Source organism: Haliotis rufescens, unplaced genomic scaffold, assembly GCF_023055435.1.
Source record: "Haliotis rufescens isolate VD_foot unplaced genomic scaffold, xgHalRufe1.0.p SCAF_14, whole genome shotgun sequence".
Classification (NCBI taxonomy): Eukaryota; Metazoa; Mollusca; class Gastropoda; order Lepetellida; family Haliotidae; genus Haliotis; species Haliotis rufescens.
The window spans coordinates 37,153,831-37,172,393 of NW_025963824.1; the positions used below are offsets into that span (position 1 = coordinate 37,153,831).

An 18,563-nucleotide genomic window follows, 5' to 3' on the forward strand; every position below is an offset into this window, starting at 1 on the left:
GACACGATTATTTACAGACCGCCGTCATATGGCTGGAATATTGCTGAGTGCGGCTTTAAACCACTAACAAACCAAACATTTATTTGTATGATGATCCTCTTGTGAAGCATAACACAGTTTTCTTAAACGAGCCAAGGATGTGGGACATCATCTCAATGTCAATGTTGATTTTGTTGCTCTCAGCTTGGATGAAGTCGGCTGTGAAACAGAAATTTTTCTGTTTGCTGCTCAGGACCAGTCACTTCTCACTCGATACCGTCAATGTGTGATTTTGCATCAAAATGGTAATATGAGATGTTGATTATGACATTGTAATGAATCTAATGAGAATGTTCAGCACATTGGATGGCAAGCTTTGGCACACACAGAGAATCTTAATCGACATGATGGCGTGGCTGGATCCTGATATCCTTTTCGCCATGCTTGTGGTTATGACAAAGAGGTCCATCCATGCTACGACCCGGAATACGTAGAGGACGTCATGGAAAATGATAAATACAAAATCCTTTGGAATAGGCCCATATACAGCCTCAGACCTATCCAGGCCAACAAACCTGATCTTGTCCTTTCATAAGTATAATGTGATTGACAAGATTCAGGATAAACATGGCAAATATGCGGACCTCTCTTTCAAAATGTCACACTTGCATCCCAAGTACCAAGTTGTCCGACTCCCCATTGTTCTCGGCGCCTTAGGTTTGGTACCTCCCAATCTGTTGACTGACATTGGGAGAGTACCCAGGTTTGCTGCCAAGAATACAGCCCTTCTGACAATCTGGGTAATGCAGAAGGCTGCAGTGTTGGGGAGTCTTCACGCTCTCGGAAATGGTCTGAATGGGTTCAAGTAGGCAGCGCGTCCTGGGTTTTGTTTGTTTGTTTGTTTGTTGTTTAATGCCGCACTCAGCAATATTCCAGCTATATGCCGGCTGTCTGTCACTAATCGAGTCTGGACCAGACAATCCAGCGCTTGACATCACGAGCATCGATCAACGCAATTGGGATACGATGACATGCATCAACCAAGTCAGCGAGCCTGACCACCCGATCCCGTTAGTCGCCTTTTACGACAAGCACAGTCACCTTTTACGGCAAGTATGGGTTGCTGAAGACCTATTCTACCCTGGATCTTCACGGATGCTTCCTGGGAGAAGTCTTACACGCTGTCTGGGCTGCGCGTGGAGGGAGTAAGGACCCGGAGCTGATGATGAGTCTAACCAGCATGACTGTGCCATTGTTTTTATTTAAATCTGTACAGAATAGTAGAAGTAATAGTAGTAGTAGTAATACTAGTAGTGGTGTAGTAGTGATGGTAGTAGTAGTTGGTGGTTCTAGTGGTGTTGGCCACATCAAAGCCATTGCATCAGGTTCGCGTGATGTCCTGCGCCGTGAGAGTTATGTTCTGAAGCGAAAACAGAATAGGGGTGTGATATTTCATCTGTCTGTGACTACCGCCAGACAACTGACAACGTTACTATCCAGAAACAAAGATGTAATAAGAAACAGTCGGTTACGGGAGAAGACTGGAAACAGCGATTGGCTCTGTGACATAATCTGCTCGTCACGCCGAAGACCCGGGTTCGATTCCCAACATGGGTACAATGTGTGAAGCCCATTTCTGGTGTCCCCCGCCGTGATATTGCTGGAATATTGCTAAAAGCGGCGTAAAACCATACTCACTCACTCACTCACTGTGACATAATCTAATCCTCTATATTAGATACCTCCGAGCGAATCTACACCAACCTTTCCGAGACTTAGGACGAAGTGCCCGCCATCGATGTCCCGGTACAGTAGGCCGAAGGATGCATCAACAGACATGTACAGCATAGTCGTTGACAAGAAGGGAGAGGCGTGCTGGTACATGTACGACCATCTGGCTTTAATGGAGTACTTTGTGGTTATTATCTAAACATAAAGCACAATTCCGTGACATTTCATTGGCGGCCCAAGCAATTTCTTTGGCATTATTGTTTCCATAAATAGAAGCAAAATATTAGGCCACGCCCACTAAAAACCTGCTGTACCCTGATTGGTCGGGGCGTGCGTTCCATTATTACACGGATTTCGTACTTTTGTCTACAATTGTTTTGTATGTTTATCACAATATTATTTAACAATATTTTGTCCAGGTACCAAAGTTCGATGCGCAGAGTTGCGTCCCCTAGCTAGGGTAAGTAATTCCCCTCGATTATAAAACGCGGGGTGGTCGGCTCTATACATGCGCTCGTTGTTTTAACAAACGTATCAATGTTTACAGAGTGAGCCACTTTGGGCTTTTGTCCTATCTTCTAGATTGGTGTTCAGAATTAAAGATTACCTGAAACTGGGTTACGACTATTGATGCAAATCTTGGACGTATTCCCCTTTGGAGAAAACATTGCCATAGGGCTGAGCGTGGGATAGGAGTTTACCTGAAGTGGAACTGCACATCAAATATGGCTATTTTTACGCCAAAACAATCATCTTTTCACTTTGCTGATTTTAAGGTTTATTTCATTCTGATTGGTTACAGAAGTGGGTAAACCACTCCGCGCGTCACCATGTACCTGAATATTAGTGATCTGCATAGGGGAGATGTTGCCGTGTCGGTAGACCGTCCTCACCAAGGCCTGTTTGAACCCATTAGGATCCGCCATCACTGCAGCGGCGTGGTCGACTGGAGACACAGGCACAAGTATACTCAGGAGAAGATATAACGGAACAGGAACGGGATGAGTGAGTGAGTGAGTGAGTGAGTGAGTGAGGGATGTCGGGAAATGAATCACCGTATTGAAGCAACGCTTGCATCAACAACTGCGCTATCTCACCTATCTCGCTATTAGTGTGTGTCCAACTGTTTCATTTTATGAGTGAGTGAGTGAGTGAGTGAGTGAGTGAGTGAGTGAGTGAGTGAGTGAGTGAGTGAGTGAGTGAGTGAGTGAGTGAGTGAGTAAGTGACTGGGTGACTGAGTGAGTGAGTGAGTTTTAGTTTAACATTAAAACTATCATTTAAGAACGGCGAATAGAATCAACGTAGCTATCAAAGTAAGGTCACCAGACTAGGAACCATGGGGACCTCTGTCACCTGCACAGTCCCCGGCAGGCCTTTCCCCTTTATTTCCTGGCGATAGTTTGCAAGCTAGGCCGAAAATGTAAAATGATAAACATACAACATTTAAACGTCTTGCATGGAGACACACACACACACACACACACACACACACACACACACACACACACACACACACATTCACTTACTCACTAAATGACAGACACTAACGACCTCAGTTACTTATCACTAAAACATTCCCAGCTGGAAAAGTGTGCAGGACTTCTGCCCAGGGTTTGTAAACAGCTAGTATGACGTTACGGTACACAGTACATCTTCTCGAACCCATTCATGCGACCATTTCGTCTACATGGTTAGTAAATAGTTAAGCTATGTAAAGTGAGTATTGTTCTTTGAGCAATATTTCAGCAAAATCACGGCGGGGGACACCAGACATGGGCTTCACACACGGTACCCATGTTGGAGTAGAACCCGGGTCTTCGGCGTGACGAGCGAACACCTTGACCATGTAGTTACTCAACCGCCCCGGGTATGGATAGAACCCCCTACCTGGGAAGTAGATTGCAAAGTCGTGTCTCTGCGACGGTACAAAACATGCACTCAGGTCTGTCCTCCATATGTCGTGCCGGCCTTCACTGTAGTCGTAGTAATTGTAGATTGTTTTGTTTCGAGTCTGAAATGAAAGCGAAGTGAAGATCTCCGATGTCGAGATGCGTAAATGTGTTCTTAAGCAGATATACAAACACCAAACACCGAACAATAGCCAATAGATATTACAATTACCGTATTTTCCGAAATTCCGCGCAAGCCGTTGATTGATTGTTTGTTGTTTAACAAACACTGAGCACTATTAACCAATATATTCATTTGTTGTTACACAAGTGGGCCTGATTCACTATTACCTCAAGTGACGTCACCTCCTTTCTAACTGGGAAACCGGAAATGGAATTGAAACCTGCGTTCTCTTCCCATCCACGCTGCAAACACAAATATATGACAATTAGAAAAGTGCAATATTCTAACGTTAGTCAAGCAATAAACGGTCTCGTTTGGTCTACTTGTCGGTTACCTGGACGTGTATTCAATCGTGATCTACTACGTTCCAGTTCAGACAAAAATAATATTATTCGCCTCGAGAAACTAAAACCACGTGTATCCATTGGAAAACATATACTACTTATTAAACTGCAAAAAAACAAATTGCAGATTCGTCGTTGAAAGAAAGATCAAGGAACTTACTCAACGCTCATGCTTTAAGTAACATATTAAACATAAGTTAAAGACTTTCGATAAATTATCATGCGATGATCGAGAGTACCTTTCATCAATAATATGCAAATCTGATATCAACTACATGCAATATGCATTACAGAATGTTGGAATTAAGTAATTAAGTGCCCTATGCTGTGATGGTATATTCAATTTTACGGAGAGACTTAGGCGTTAGGTCAAATTAGGTATTCGTTATGTTGTACATTCACCGCAAGCTGCATGCCAATTGAACATTATATACGCGGGCAATATTATTTAGGCAAACCAATCACAGCGCCCTTGTCACTGCTTGTTGTTGGTAGACGGGACTTTGGTGGCCTCCCACATGATGTTAACAGGCGACAAAGAAAACCACAAGAAGCCCTTGACATCAGGAGACACCAGCCAGCCATGAACAGAGACTGGGAACCTTTCTGCCTATTGCGTATTCCTTTGATCCTCGTGCCAATCATCCAGCTCGCTTCCATTGCCCCTTCCATTCCTCCACATGTCACTGGTAAATTCCCGGCCTACCGTTTGCCCATTGTCCATTCTATTACCTATCTATGATAACTTAAGTTCTGGCCTCCATACTATCAGCGCTTATTACTGTAAAGTGTTGGCCTCTATTATCTATTGCCAGTCACCTATCAGCGCCAATCATCTGTTGGCTTCCCCTGTTATTCCCCCACTCGACCTTTTGTTATCTGATTAATTGTGTACATATACACGCTCTCTGCCTCATGGCATTCTTTCACCTGATACGCATATACTCCCAAACGTTCTGCTCTTCATACTAAAGACGTTGACATCCATACATTCTCTGCCTAATGTGTACAATTTCTAAACGCCTTTCAAACGCCGGATGAGAATCGTTCTTCAACCACCCTGCGACTAACGGGATATGGTGCACGTGGTAATGCTCGACGATTCATTCATTCATTCATTCATTCATTCATTCATTCATTCATTCATTCATTCATTCATTCATTCATTCATTCATTCATTCATTCATTCATTCATTCATTCATTCATTCATTCATTCATTCATTCATTCATTCATTCATTCATTCATTCATTCATTCATTCATTCATTCATTCATTCATTCATTCATTCATTCATTCATTCATTCATTCATTCATTCATTCATTCATTCATTCATTCATTCATTCATTCATTCATTCATTCATTCATTCATTCATTCATTCATTCATTCATTCATTCATTCATTCATTCATTCATTCATTCATTCATTCATTCATTCATTCATTCATTCATTCATTCATCAACCAAGTCAGCGAGCGGCCAAAACTACCCTGTCCTCTGAAAAACATTGATGAGTGTTTTGGTTTGGGAGTTACGGGAAGGCAAACAGTAGATTGTAATTGCAAGTAAACGTATTTCACTGAATCAAAACCGATTTGTTTGTTTGTTTGTTATTTAACGTCGCACTCAGCAATATTCCAGCTATATGGCGGCGGTCTGTAAACAATCAAGTCGGGACCAGACAATCCAGTGACTGACATTATGAGCATCGATCCACACAATTGGGATACGATGACATGCATCAACAAAGGCGACTGTTCAGTTCTTGACGCATACGTGCATCCCGCATGTGACTCATGGAACCTGTCAAATGACTCTGACAAAGAGGTAGAGACTGGAGTCCGTCTTACCGCAGCCATGTATAGTTCTGTGACGGAGTTAGGTTTAACATCATTAGGCAGCAAGGCATTGAACACGTCGCATCTGATACCACGTGACATCCTCTGAAGGAGAACACACGTGGCAAATCAAGACAGGTATATGTCACATAGTTAACATTACGTTTCTTCGAGATATTGTGAATTGGTTTATTGCTGGTCCCTGTTCGTAGCTTCATTTCAATTATTAACATTGTTTTGTATATATATATATATTCTTTAATAAGATAACTTTATTTCTGGGTCAAACCAGGTTTAACGCTTCGTGGTATAATATTTCAATTATTTCACGGCGTGTCAGCCATTCTCGGTGAAGCCACAGTCACGGGTATCGTGCTGACGAACATAGAAGCATTTCAACGACGACGAATGTTCTGCTAATGTTCGCCCGACACGCCGAAGGGTCGGGCTCTATTCACCCTATGCGTACAGTATGTGAAGCCAATTTCCGCCAATTTCCGCCGTGATATTGCTGGAATATTGCAAAACGCGGTGTGGAGTCAAACTCACTCACTCACTCTGAAGGACAGGGGTTATGGGAGAGGGATTAGGTTGACGCACCTGCCCCACATAAGTGAAGGCATCTTGTCGGTACAGGTCTGCTTCTGGCTGATCAGAAATGCCATTGTACTTGTTGGTGACCTGTGTTACCGTACAGTTTCCAAGCTCCGTGTCGACGGTGTACGTCCATGCTGTCACAGATAGAAAAGGCAATGCCTGTCAAGTGGGCTCGTCACAATGTATTTATTGCATATGTCCCCATTCTTAAAAGAAAATGAGTGTTTAATTCTAGTTATCATTTCAACCTAACTTTTCCCAATATTTATGAATAGTATAGAACGGGTCGCCAGAAGGCCATTTTGGTTGATCCGGTTCATCCAGGCGAATCCGAAGTTGATTGGCTGATCCAAGTCACGTGATCAGATAGGATGACTCATGCATCAACAGCGTGTCACAGGTGAGGGGGAATGAAAGGTGTGTGTTTATAAGGCCGAAAAGAATTCATAAGAAAACAAAAGTAAAGGGTTATGAATAGAGCTAAATGTATAGCGTGCTGCTCTGAATAGACACACCGTACCCGTCAGCCCAGTTTGAATTGAGCGCGCTTGACAACTCACGTGGTCGTTTCAAATAACCCGCGCTCGCTAGAGCGTGCGACCTGGTTTGATGAATACAGGGTGTGTGTTGAAAGTACATCATACCACAATAGAGTCGGGTTTTGTCAACATGATATACGCCGGGTAATGTAGGAATAAAAAATGTACGTCTAGCTGGATCAAATTCATCTTGTACGGTCTACAAGTTGTACACCATGAACGTTAGACAACCTGTATAGAAACAAAAAAATATAGACAAAATAGATAAGACTACACAATCAGCAAGCTAGCGGTGTAGTTTACATTTAGCGCGCAACAACAGCTAATGTATAGCAGAGAGACTAAGCGACCGACCGCCCATAACAATGTCAACATACCCCGGCCTTACAATTAATGTTAACATAACAGCCTCGCCTAGGAAACTTCCCATTCATAAATTGTGTGACCAGTGTCCCGTATTTATGATATGTTAAGGAAGATGTGTTGTACATTTGTTATTTTAAAAGGGAGTTATTTCAGAGAGGATATATATATGGGTATTCCCCTCATTAAACCTTTCTTTCGTTGGTGTCTATTAAACGTATCCGGTATTTAATACATATGAATGATGTAGGAAAGTATGTGCGTGTGGAATGCACTCGTCCTTGTAAGGGTAAAATACGCGTTTAAACTCACCATTTAAAGGATGACATTACTTTTTAGATGTATTGGTATCAGTGAGTGAGTGAATTTAGTTTTACGCCACACTTGGCATTATTCCAGCTCTAGGACGGTGGTCTGTCAATAAACGAGCTTGGACCAGACAATCCAGTGATCAACAGCATGAGCAGCGATCTGTGCAACTAGGAACCGATGGCACGTGTCATCCGAGTCGGCGAGACTGACCAATGGATCCCCGTCATTCGCCGATAAGCATGGGTTACTGAAGGTCGATTCTATAACCCGGGAACTTCAACACAGTCGTCAATGAGGCTACTCCATCTGACTTGGGAAACCTTAGATGTTTGTGCAGAAAACACGTTTAACAGTTTCCAACGTATCATATCCTTTGAGAGATAGTTTGCTCTGAACAGTGCCTCGAGGTAGATCACATGAAAAGATAGCCCTCTCCATTATCGTGAAACAAGGCTCAAACCCTCAAGGTGAAACCAGTGTCATGGTTGATGTTAATAAGGCTTTTGAGTACTTCAATCGGTTTCGAAATCTGACATCTAATTGACTCAATAAACCAAGCCTTCATTATAAACCACGCCTTCATTATTAGATTGGAAGGTCAAAGTTCGCTCATGGCTCATCTAACACGAATTGTCAGATCTTTACCCAGAGAACAATTTTTTCTAAACTGATGTTTTTGAGGTTGTACACAGCGTCCCTCCATTACGTAGCGTCACTCACTATATTTGTTTGCTGAAAGAAGCATTTCCACCTGTCGATATAAATACCTGTATTAAAGTCGCGGATATATATCAGCTGGTTGTATGGGTGCTGTGACGGGTGTGTGACGTCAGGCGTGTAGTCGACCCTCATCAGATGCAGGTCACCGTCGTAGGAGAACTGAAACACCACGACGAGTGAGTGAGTGAGTGAGTGAGTGAGTGAGTGAGTGAGTGAGTGAGTGAGTGAGTGAGTGAGTGAGTGAGTGGGTGGGTGGGTGTGGGTGGGTGGGTGAATGAGTGAGTGAGTGAGTGAGTGAGTGAGTGGGTGAGTGGGTGAGTGGGTGAGTGAGTGGGTGAGTGGGTGAGTGAGTGGGTGAGTGGGTGGGTGGGTGGGTGGGTGAGGTATTACTAAAGATTGTGAGGATTGCGATATCACGTTAGGTGGCTATATTATTACGTAAACATAAAGACAACGTCAAATATTATGCATGTGATATGATAATGTGAAAAACAAACAAGACAATATTACAAATGTGAATTTTAAAACTGTACAGCATAAAAGTCTTCATATCAACATGTTCTGAAAAGTGTAAAATGTTCCATAGAGAAGAATGTCATCTTATCGCACACTCATCTCTGTCATAATCAATGCAGAAGCAGGGATGATGGATCTGATAATGAAGTCATTAAACGAAAGTTACCCTTAACCATCATCGAAGCACATACTGACAACTTGGTAGAAGGCATGCACAAATTCCCCTACTATAGTATATACCTCAAACACAAAATGTAGGCACACAAAAAAACTTTATTATGACTTATAAGATTCCTTAAACAGGTTAAATGGGTATCAAGTTGAATTTTCTGGCATTTTGAAGAAGAATTCATCAATTTCTAAAAGTTCAACTTGTTGCCCTGGATTTTTTAATTTTTTTTTTATAAATTTCTAAAATTTCTAAATAGCAAAAGGCACCAGTTCAGCATGTACCTGACAGACCTGCAAAGTTTCATGAAAAAATATTGAACGGTTTATGAGTTATGCTCCGGAAACGAACCCTACTCTCACAGAACCTAAGTCCATCTTGTTGCCATGGAAACGTAAAAAAAATGAAAAAATCTTAAATTTATAAATAGCAAAAGGCACCAGTTCAGCATGTACCTGACAGACCTGCAAAGTTTCATGAGAAAATATTGAACGGTTTCTGAGTTATGCTCCGGAAACGAAACGTGAGGGACGGACGGACGGAGCCTGTTTCTATATCCCCCGCCAACTTCGCTTAAATGCACATATACAAATATCGGATTTGTATGACAAATCCTTCCACAAGTAATATTCTGGTTATGCTTTCTTAGACTGTCTCAATTACTCTTTACCAGATGAAGACACCAGGAACTTACCCGCCTCCAGTGCACGGCTTGGCGAGAAGGCAGGACTATTTCACTCGCCACTGAGAATGAACTTGGAACCGCAGGGAGGTTGCGTGTCGTAGCTCTGTCGTAACAATACGTGCCTGAGGGCGTCTGAAGCCATCAATGTGATTATTGTCAGGGCTTCAGCAGGTCACATTACGTGTGGGGAAGCAGTATATATGGTAGGGATGTCACATTAAGTGTGGGGAAGCAGTATATATGGTAGGGATGTCACATTACGTGTGGGGAAGCAGTATATATGGTAGGGATGTCACATTAAGTGTGGGGAAGCAGTATATATGGTAGGGATGTCACATTAAGTGTGGGGAAGCAGTATATATGGTAGGGATGTCACATAACGTGTGGGGAAGCAGTATATATGGTAGGGATGTCACATTAAGTGTGGGGAAGCAGTATATATGGTAGAGATGTCACATAACGTGTGGGGAAGCAGTATATATGGTAGGGATGTCACATTACGTGTGGGGAAGCAGTATATATGGTAGAGATGTCACATTAAGTGTGGGGAAGCAGTACATATGGAAGAGATGTCACATTACGTGTGGGGAGGCAGTACATATGGTAGAGATGTCACACAAAGTGTGGGGAAGCAGTACATATGGTAGAGATGTCACACAAAGTGTGGGGAAGCAGTACATATGGAAGAGATGTCACATTACGTGTGGGGAGGCAGTACATATGGTAGAGATGTCACACAAAGTGTGGGGAAGCAGTACATATGGTAGAGATGTCACACAAAGTGTGGGGAAGCAGTACATATGGAAGAGATGTCACATTACGTGTGGGGAGGCAGTACATATGGTAGAGATGTCACACAAAGTGTGGGGAAGCAGTACATATGGTAGGGATGTCACATTACGTATGGGGAAGCAGTACATATGGTAGAGATGTCACATAAAGTGTGGGGAAGCAGTATATATGGTAGAGATGTCACACAAAGTGTGGGGAAGCAGTACATATGGTAGAGATGTCACATTAAGTGTGGGGAGGCAGTACATATGGTAGAGATGTAACATAACGTGTGGGGAAGCAGTACATATGGTAGAGATATCACATTAAGTGTGGGGAAGCAGTACATATGGTAGATATGTCACATTAAGTGTGGGGAGGCAGTACATATGGTAGAGATGTCACATTACGTGTGGGGAAGCAGTACATATGGTAGAGATGTCACATTAAGTGTGGGGAAGCAGTACATATGGTAGAGATGTCACATTAAGTGTGGGGAAGCAGTACATATGGTAGGGATGTCACATTAAGTGCGGGGAAGCAGTACATATGGTAGAGATGTCACATTAAGTGTGGGGAAGCAGTACATATGGTAGGGATGTCACATTAAGTGCGGGGAAGCAGTACATATGGTAGAGATGTAACATTAAGTGTGGGGAAGCAGTACATATGGTAGGGATGTCACATTAAGTGCGGGGAAGCAGTACATATGGTAGAGATGTAACATTAAGTGCGGGGAAGCAGTACATATGGTAGAGATGTAACATTAAGTGCGGGGAGGCAGTACATATGGTAGAGATGTAACAGTCCTCCTGAAGAAGCCCCCATGTTCTCGCACACATTACATCGCACATAGATACCAAACGGTCGATCCGTTACAGATGAACAGATTCGTTATTCCTCTTATAACCAGAACTTCAGAAATCGTATAGGAAGGAGACAGAATGCACCACACGATGCCTCATAGTTGCATCAGAACATCGAGAATTTACAAGTAACAATGACAGAAATACACATGTGTATCTCTTCAGGTGCAGTTATGAATTATGTTCGCTTGTCTGCGTGTTGTGCAACGCGTCAGCCAGTAATATTTCAGTATATCACGGCGGCCTCGGGTCTCACCTCTGGACCAAAACAGGTGGTTGATATCATGAACCAATTACCATCCGTCGTAGTGCGGCGGCACGCAACCAAGTCACCGACTCTAAATCTCTCTTTCGACATTCGACCGCCTCCGTGGTCTTGTGGTAGAGCGTCCGCCCGGAGAGCGGAAGGTCCGGGGTTCGATCCCCAGCCGCATCATACCAAAAGACGTTAAAAAATGGTACTTGTTGTTACCCTGTCTGGCGCTCGGCATTAAGGGGCTAAAACAAGGATTGGTCGGCTCGGAGTAAGTATACTGTGTCTGAGTGGGGTATTCATGTTAAACTGCGGCATGGTATCTCAGTGAGCAAGCACTATAAATCGGCATCAGTCCGGACTAGTACAAGCGGCCACACAAACACACACACGTACATGCACGTCGCTATATAAGTGCAATAATCTTGGACGCGACGTTAAACCCCATTTCACCTCACCTCTTTCGACATTCAAAGCAGATTCGACATTCAAAGTGATTTGAGTGCTCACGCACTGGTAATAAAACCCCTTATTTTCAGGGTAATTTAGGGAGCGCAGAGTTGCGTCCCCCAAGCGATCAAGGATCAGTTGATCGTGAAATCGTTTTCCAGCCTGGGTCTCTTCGACTTGCGTCAGTTTAATCCCAGACCAGGCTGACACGCCGTGATGTTAATCATGCAATATTGGTCAAAGCGACGTTTTATCCAACTTACTCAACCATGTATTGCTAAAATTCGGGTTAGAATCGGTCTTTAGAACTGATGCTAGTCGTAAGAGGCGACTGACGGGTTCTGGTGGTCAGACTCGCTGATTTATTGATGCATATCATCGTATCCCAATTGCTCTTAATGTCATTGACAGGATTGTCTGGTCCAGACTCAACTATCTACAGGCCGGCGTTAAAAACAAACAAACAGAAATGATTACTTCAGCAATCGCCCAGATCATACAGTGCAACAACGCCTTTCCATCAGCTGCAGCTCACCGTGAACACGTCGACAGGGAGTGTGGTTTGGAAGTCGGAGAAGATGAACTCCCTATTGATGCGAGATGTGTAAGTGGAGTTGACATGGACGGCGCCCTTTACACTGGCCTTGACGGGCACGACGACGTTGTCTGCGGATATCCAGCCAGTGGAGGCACCTGTGTGAGGCAGCACATTCATTGGGTGAGTGAATGTTTGTTTGTTTTTTGGTTTGTTGTTAACTTGTTGACTTGGTTGATGAATGTCATCGTATCCCAATTGCGTGTATCGATGTTCATGATATCAATCACTGGATTGTCGGGACCAGACTCGATTATTTACAGACCGCCGTCTTATAGCTGGAATATTGCTCAGTGCGGCGTTAAACAAACAAACCAACCAACCAACAAACAAACATGTTAAACACTAACTATTTTGTCGCAACTGACACAACTCGTTGACTCAACCACAAGCAGACATAGTAACTTACTGAACTGCCACACAATCAGCAGGGTGGTGTCTGTGTCGGGCTTGTAGGAACAGGATTTCCACGAATCTACTGTTATCCCGTCTTGGCTTACAATCTGCCCGAGCGGCACTTCCGGTACACCCTCACCAAATCGCAGAGCCCGACTGGCGGAAAATATATGCTCCGTGCCATTGGCGTACTTTGTCATCCCAAATATGCTGTTGTCGGTGCTCTTGGCCAAGTCGTTGACGTGACAGCGTGGTGGGGAGTCTGAAGAGAACATTTAGAGCAAGAACCGGGAAAAGGCACTGTAAGGGGCGGACCATTTGAACATCCAAAATGGAGGGATTGGCTGGGGTTTGTGTTAAGTCAACTATTGGAAGGCATGATGCCTCATTTGTTCACTGACTGATAATCTGTGGGTCTCTCCCAAAATATTCCACTTAAGAACGTACAGAAGTGAAACGGATGCTTGCAATCAGCCCCCAGTACTTTACCTCCCCACCTGGGTAGTCGGTCCCGGCACACGTTGTCATCATGGCCTTGTTAACTTCTGGTCTGAAGTTTCAGTCATCTGGTAATAATTCCTAGAGCAACTTTCCACAGATGCAGGTCCTACTGATATGTGGATTTAATTTATTGTTTCCACGCCGCCTGACGTCATATCAATATATCAATGCCGTCAGATGATAATGCCATTCCTGATGCTGAACACGAGAATGACTGATACCTCCCTTCGCTCACAAGACGCCGAGCTATGCATGTTATTACACTACAGGTAAAATGGGGTTTAACGTCGCGTTCAAGATTATTGCACTTATATGCCGACCTGCATTAGCATGTGCGTGTGTGCGTGTGTGCGTGTGTGCGTGTGTACGTGTGGCTGCTAGTACTAGTTCGGACAAATGCCGATTTTATTCTGCTAGCTCTCTGAGTTACCCTGGGTGAATATTCCAATTAGAGACAGCATACTGACTCTGAGCTGACATGCCTTTTTCTTCCCGTCGTAAGTCATGACTTAATTCCGCTCTCCTTACAGCATTCGAGCTAAACATTATAGAGCATTACAGATTTAAAATCCTTGACACGTCTTTTCAAACTATATTGAAAACTATGTTTAAAACTGGGTGAATATTCCAATTAGAGACAGCGTACTGACTCTGAGCTGACATGCCTTTTTCTTCTCCCCCCACGCCCCCCAGTCGTATGTCATGACTTCCGCTCTCCTTACAGCACTCGAGCTAAACATTATAGAGGGTTACAGATTTCAAATCCTTGCCATGTCTTTTCAAACTATATTAAAAACTATGTTTAGAACTATATTAGACACAAACCTCCCCCGTTGTCCTGCAGGACGATCAACTCATTGGTGTCATACAGGAAGATCAGCTTGGTCTGTACGCCCTCCACCCACTGTATGACGGCGCCCCGGTTGCCAACATCGTCGTAGTACTCCTGCATGTCCATGCTGTAGTTGCTGTCCAGGAAGTTGGCCTCGATTCTTACACTCCATTGGCGAGGCAGGTCCGGCTTCTTGGGCCCTTGGCATACAAGTTACATGATGGTGGGAGTGTGTACATCATGGAAGAATACCCACATCTACATGTCCGTAGAAACACTCAAGGAATGCCAAAACGTATCCGGCTGGTATGAATAGCGGAAGAGCGCCTACCATACTCGATTTGTAGAAATAGTGGAGGGACATCAAAACCTACCACGGTCAAAGAAATAGTGGAAGAACGCAGACCCTGCTCCATTTGTAGAAATAGCACGGGAACTCCCAAACCTACCGGGGTCGTTGAAACAGTGGAGGAATATACATTCTACTCGGTTCGTCAAAATAGCACGGGAACTTCCACACCTACACCGTTCGTAAAACTAGTTGTGGAACGGCCACCATACTCGCTTTGTAGAAATAGCAGAGTATCGCCTAAACCTACAGTGTTCGTTAAAAGAACCGTAGCGCGCCCATGCGTACCATGTAAGTAGAAATGGTGTAGGGACGCCCCAACGTACCGTGTGCGTATAAATAGTGTAGATACGCCCCAACCTACCATGTACGTATACATAGTGTAGGAACGCCCCAAAGTATCATATTCGTATAAATAGTGTAGGAACGCCCCAACCTACCATGTTCGTATAAATAGTGTAGGAACGCCCCAACATACCATGTTCGTATAAATAGTGTAGGAACGCCCCAAAGTATCATGTTCGTATAAAAAGTGTAGGAACGCCCCAACGTACCATGTTCGTAGAAATAGTGTAGATACGCCCTAACCTACCATGTTCATGGAAATAATGGAGGAAAGCTCACCCTACTCACTTCATAGAAATATACAATTAATTAGTCACGTGTGTCATGTTAACACCAGCTCCGTAGGTTTCAATCACCCACTTCAAAAGAAAACATGAGTTAATGGGTTTATCGTGTCTGAAGACGCGCAAGTCTAAATATGGCCTTTCACTGCATGTGAAAAGAATTCACTGTAATCAGTAATAGCAATCACAGATGGCTTCCGGGAAGAATACATATGACCAACATGTCTTCATGTTTGACTTATGGGCAATTTGAAAGGCAGAGACAGGGTAAAATGAGCTGTTGTCAAGGTACAACTACCACCAGTCAGTCTATTTAGAAAACCAACAACTTGGAGAGTGCTAAACCAACTACCATCAATTCGTTCAGTTTTTGTTTTGTTAATATCTCAGAATAAATTCCTCACACAAAAGTTATACATTGCAACAATTCTAAAATAGCCTTAAAAATGCTCCAGGCTGAAAGGCACTTATTTTTTTCACTTGTAGCTGTCGCACCAAATGACATCAACAGTAAAGTAAAAGAAAATGTTATTGGGTGTTACCCTCAGTGAAGTATACTGACGGAGACTCCACTCCACTCCTTACCGAGTCGTGTTCCAGCCTGTTTTATGAAGTCGGTAATTTTGCAAACACTGTCATCCGGTCCAACATTTGCAGCGGCGACCGTGGCACACAGAAAAATACACACGGCTTGCAGCACCATCATGCGCTCCTGAAACATGGAGCGATATTTATGTACAGAAACACATGCCAGCCTGTGTGTCTGCCTTGCCGACTGTCTGATGGGTTGCTGAACACCCGGATCTTCACGGACAAGCATGAGTTGCTGAAGACCACTTCTAACGCGGATCTTCACGGACAGGCGTGAGTTGCTGGAGACCAATTCTAACCCGGATCTTCACGGACAAGCATGAGTTGCCGAAGACCAAGTCTAACCCGGATCTTCCCGGAGAACGATACAAATGTGACAGGCGTGGGTTAGTTAAGTGGGCTTTGACTTTGATTTCATTGAGCCATTCATAGCTGTTCCTACTTGCGTGGATCCAAGTGTGGTTGGGTTTGTAAATGGGTATCAATGCTGTTGATTTATTAGATGCTTATGAATTCAGTATCATCGCTAAATCATTCGTACCCAGCACCCGCGGATCCTGACAACCCGCGTGACGGAGGCAATCTGTACATGTGCACTCTACCATCTCGTCAATGTGGCTGAAGGGTTGTCGCCTGAACTTGGATGCTCTAGGTCATTCTCAAACATCAGTTATATTTATCAGAAAATAAGGGAAGTGTTTGGTAGCCTAGTTACCACTTTGTGATATATCTTAGAATCTCAGGGGCGGTCGGGTAGCCTAGTGGTTAAAGCGTTCTCTCGTCACGCCGAAGACCCGGGTTCGATTCCCGACATGGGTACAATGAGTGAAGCCCATTTCTGGTGTCCCCCGCCGTGAAATTGCTGGAATATTGCTAAAAGCGGCGTAAAACCATACTCACTCACTCACTCACTCACTCACTCACTTAGAATCGGAAATTGGAAAACTTAGCATAAAACTTAAGTTTATTATTCATAACAGTACTGATATTTGTGATAAAAAGCTGAACGTGAAGAGAACGGCTGTTGAAAATCGAAAGTGTGTTGATAATCTATGGTATGGTGACGGCCAAAATGCAAGACTTATGATGGGCGCCAATGTAGCGGCCATAAAATTTCCGAGTCCCGTGATGGGATTCGAACTACAGACCTTCTGATCCGAGGTCGGACGCCGTGTCCACATGACCAAAGAGGTTAACCCCGTCAGCAAGCTGTCAAGGTAATGATCATCTGTGGGATGACTCCACGCCCTGCTACATAAATAACGTCATCAGACAGCTGTAGCAACATTCTGTGTCGTGTTAGTTCCACAGTGCATCAATTTGTGTGGTCAAAGGGAAATAATCCAATAACATGTTAAAATTCTACATATTATTTCCTTGTTTGTTGTCACTCACCTTTCGGCTGTATATCACAGTGATAAAGGACTCCTCGCTTATCCGAATAGTTCCTAGTGTAGCCGATGAAGTAACAATGATTTAACTATGATTAACGAATCAACGTAATATACTTCAATGTAAGTGGCGTGCCTATAACTGAACGTCCGGAATGTGGGGTTTCCGCTGTAACGAGGTCCTGACTACTCAGCCTTCAGAAGGAAATGAGACGTTTATATGTAGACTATAGCTGAAGTATACCCCGTCACCCCGTACAAGAAGTACACTTGGTTGACTGATAACACCACTTGACTGTTGACATGTCTGTGTAGTGTTATCACAGATAACAACAATAGGCGCCCGGGTTTAGAGACAAGCGACGTATGTGGTCATTTAACACTGCTTGTGAGAATACATAAACATAGCTTCTTAAAACAATAGAAATCATGTGTGTGTCCAATGTCGCCAATCATATACGAATACATTAGATGTGATTCCGTAGCTTTTGACTGGCTCACAAAACAATGGTTTTGCGTTTTTCTCCAAAACCGAAAAGAATATTGGGCACGGTCGCTACGGACTATTTATTTCTGATTAGCTGATACGCACCTCCAGTGAACACATTCTCATATTCGCTAATTCTACAGAAAATGGCAAAATGACTAAATCGTGTTATTCCCTTGTATTTTTAGGAAAATAGTTTGTACATCTGTGTTTCAACACTACCAATAGGATGTATTACATCATATCAACACATTTTCCTCTTGATTCCGTTTCTCAATTTAGATGTTATTAGTTCAAAGTTTGTTTTGACATTAGCTATTGAGTACATAATCACGTTCTATGCCAGCAAACATTGAATAACCAGATTGCACTTTCAGCAATACCAATGCAAAGATTACTTACTAATTAAGATTTATGGTAATGACGTTTGATGGGGAGTTCTGTCATTCAATATGTTTATAAATTTGTCTCCTGCATTCTTTGCTGATGAGTATTATTATAAACGTTATTTAACATAGGTTTCAATAATTATGCCCAAACAAATGAAAGTTATAACGAAAGCATGTGTCACTTTTGCCACTTTTAG

General features: G+C 43.3%; 1 protein-coding gene across 2 annotated transcripts; it reads right to left on the reverse strand.

Annotated features, from left to right (window-relative positions):
* Nucleotides 1-1,229: 1,229 nt before the first annotated feature.
* Nucleotides 1,230-17,740, reverse strand: LOC124113180. 2 transcript variants are annotated; one of them, XM_046473441.2, is made up of 14 exons: nt 17,495-17,740; nt 16,094-16,220; nt 14,524-14,730; nt 13,211-13,459; nt 12,742-12,899; nt 9,876-9,998; nt 8,544-8,655; nt 6,566-6,696; nt 5,978-6,070; nt 3,952-4,026; nt 3,599-3,722; nt 2,547-2,656; nt 1,744-1,905; nt 1,230-1,399 (listed from the first exon to the last, which is right to left on the reverse strand). In XM_046473441.2, the coding sequence occupies exons 2-14, from the start codon at nt 16,212-16,214 to the stop codon at nt 1,361-1,363; spliced, it is 1,704 nt and encodes a 567-aa protein (XP_046329397.2). In that variant the 5' UTR covers nt 16,215-16,220; nt 17,495-17,740; the 3' UTR covers nt 1,230-1,360. The 2 variants fall into 2 exon arrangements, with proteins under 2 accessions (XP_046329397.2, XP_046329398.2); XM_046473442.2 differs by lacking the exons at nt 1,230-1,399; nt 1,744-1,905 and adding an exon at nt 1,928-2,411.
* Nucleotides 17,741-18,563: the final 823 nt, after the last annotated feature.

Coding starts and splice junctions, on each gene's coding strand:
- LOC124113180 (XM_046473441.2), bottom strand. CDS start 16,214: ATGATGGTGCTGCAAGCCGTGTGTATTTTTCTGTGTGCCACGGTCGCC. Junction 9,999..12,741: donor TCCCTGTCGACGTGTTCACG/GTGAGCTGCAGC, acceptor TGATGGCTTCAG/ACGCCCTCAGGCACGTATTG. Junction 2,657..3,598: donor CTTTGCAATCTACTTCCCAG/GTAGGGGGTTCT, acceptor CTGTGTCTCCAG/TCGACCACGCCGCTGCAGTG.